We start from the raw sequence: 2,427 nt of genomic DNA, 5'->3' as shown, positions 1-2,427 counted from the left end.
GCTGGCTGTGGCTAGCTGGCTGTGGCTAGCTGGCTGTGGCTAGCTGGCTGTGGCTAGCTGTGGCTATTGCAGTCAGATGTAGCTAGCTGCAGCTAGCTGTGGCTAGCTACTGGGGCTTGCCGTGGCTACCTGCAGCTAGCTGTGGCTAGATGTGGCTAGCTACTGCACCTAGCTATGGCTAGCTGTAGCTAGCTGTGGCTAGCTGTGGCTAGCTGTGGCTAGCTGCAGCTAGCTGAGGCTAGCTGCGGTAGCTAGCTGTGGCTAGCTACTGGAGCTACCTGTGGCTAGCTGTGGCTAGATGTGGCTAGCCACTGTAGCTAGCTGTGGCTAGCTGTGGCTAGCCACTGTGGCTAGCTGTGGCTAGCCGCTGTGGCTAGCTGTGGCTAGCTGTGGCTAGCTGTGGCTAGCTGTGGCTAGCCACTGTGGCTAGCTGTGGCTAGCTACTGTGGCTAGCTGTGGCTAGCTGCTGTGGCTAGCTGTGGCTAGCCACTGTGGCTAGCTATGGCTAGCTACTGTGGCTAGCTGTGGCCAGCTGCTGTGGCTAGCTGTGGCTAGCTGTGGCTAGCTGTGGCTAGCTGCTGTGGCTAGCTGTGGCTAGCTGTGGCTAGCTGTGGCTAGCTGCTGTGGCTAGCTGTGGCTAGCTGTGGCTAGCTGCTGCTGACCGCGAGGTGGGCCATTCCCGCTTGAGTCTCTTTTGCCTTTTCCCTCATGTCTTCTATGAGAGAGCCTCGGGGCTCCAAAACGAAACTAAAAGCAAACAGCAGCAGCAGCAGCAGCAGCAGCAGCAGCTGCAGCAGCAGCAGCAGCAGATCCTGCAGCAGCAGCAGCGCCAGCAACGGCGCCGCAGCGGCAGAACGCAGACGCTAACAGCAAAATCAGCTGCTGGCAATCGTGCTGCAGCAGCAGCTCCTGCAGTAGCAGCAGCAGCAGATCTTGCAGCAGCACATGCTGCAGCAGCAACTACAGCAGCAGCAGCAGCAGCAGCAGCAGCAAGGCTTACAGCCTGGCTATCTGCCTGTACACCTTACACTCTGGCCGAGCTTCCCGCATCTGCAGCAGCAGCAGCAGCAGCAAAGTCCAGAAAAGCCTAAACCCTCAGCCCTAAACCCTAGACTAGCTGTGGCTAGCTGTGGCTAGCTGTGGCTAGCTGCTGTGGCTAGCTGTGGCTAGCTGTGGCTAGCTGCTGCTGACCGCGAGGTGGGCCATTCCCGCTTGAGTCTCTTTTGCCTTTTCCCTCATGTCTTCTATGAGAGAGCCTCGGGGCTCCAAAACGAAACTAAAAGCAAACAGCAGCAGCAGCAGCAGCAGCAGCAGCAGCTGCAGCAGCAGCAGCAGCAGATCCTGCAGCAGCAGCAGCGCCAGCAACGGCGCCGCAGCGGCAGAACGCAGACGCTAACAGCAAAATCAGCTGCTGGCAATCGTGCTGCAGCAGCAGCTCCTGCAGTAGCAGCAGCAGCAGATCTTGCAGCAGCACATGCTGCAGCAGCAACTACAGCAGCAGCAGCAGCAGCAGCAGCAGCAAGGCTTACAGCCTGGCTATCTGCCTGTACACCTTACACTCTGGCCGAGCTTCCCGCATCTGCAGCAGCAGCAGCAGCAGCAAAGTCCAGAAAAGCCTAAACCCTCAGCCCTAAACCCTAGACCCTAAACCCCAAACCCTAAACCCTAAACCCTAAACCCTAAACCCTAAACCCTAAACCCTGGAGCCTACGCTTTGGACTGCGGCCTCTGCGCTTTTAATGGCAATGGCGCTGCGGTGTCTGGACTGCTTCACTCTGGCCAGCTGCTGCTGCAGCGTCTCCTGCTGCTGCTGCAGCTCTTCGCCCTGCAGCAGCAGCAGCAGCAGCGGCAGCAGAAAGCCCGTTTGGGAGGTCAGCAGCAGCAGCAATGGGCTGGCCAGTAGCAGCAGCAGAAGTGCGCAGCAAAAGAAGCCGAGAACAGCAGCAGCAGGAACTGCCGCCGCAACAGCAGGAACTGCAGAAGCAGCAGCAACAACAGGAACTCAGCAGCAGCAGCAGCAGCAGCAGCAGCAGCAGCAGCAGGTGAGTGTCTGTGTGTGCACCATCTTTAAGAGCTCCTGCATCTGCGATTCTGCAGATGACCCTTCTCCGCTCTCCCTCTTCGCCATCGTCCCTGCTGCTGCTGCTGCTGCTGCTGCTGCTGTTGCTGCTGCTGCTGCTGCTGCTGCTGTCGGCTGCTGCTTGTCGCGGCCCTGGATCACCACCCAGCCAAAGGCAGCTGCTGGCGCTTTTCCTGTCTTCAAATTCTTCAAATTAATTTTAATTTTAATTTAAAAAAGCAAAAGAGGCAGCAGCAGCAGCTGCTGCTGCTGCAGTGCATGCATGCAGACACCGGGGCTGCAGCAGCAGCAGCTGCTGCTGCTGCCGTTGCTGCAGCGGGGCTTCGATGCATGAGTGTTGTCTGCTT

At 58.3% G+C, this 2,427-nt stretch overlaps 1 protein-coding gene across 1 annotated transcript; it reads right to left on the bottom strand.

Moving 5' to 3' along the window:
- Positions 1-647: 647 nt before the first annotated feature.
- Positions 648-2,412, bottom strand: ENH_00041440 (hypothetical protein, conserved; the record flags this gene model as incomplete). Its single annotated transcript, XM_013585267.1, has 7 exons — positions 648-747; positions 1,029-1,087; positions 1,192-1,276; positions 1,558-1,616; positions 1,712-1,825; positions 2,063-2,212; positions 2,353-2,412. 7 exons carry the CDS (start codon positions 2,410-2,412, stop codon positions 648-650), a joined length of 627 nt encoding a protein of 208 aa, XP_013440721.1.
- Positions 2,413-2,427: the final 15 nt, after the last annotated feature.

The sequence above is a fragment of the Eimeria necatrix genome, genomic scaffold (genome assembly GCF_000499385.1).
Source record: "Eimeria necatrix Houghton genomic scaffold, Enh_scaff304, whole genome shotgun sequence".
Classification (NCBI taxonomy): Eukaryota; Apicomplexa; class Conoidasida; order Eucoccidiorida; family Eimeriidae; genus Eimeria; species Eimeria necatrix.
Note: the sequence above shows the minus strand (reverse complement) of the source record. Positions and strands in the feature narration are given on the sequence as shown.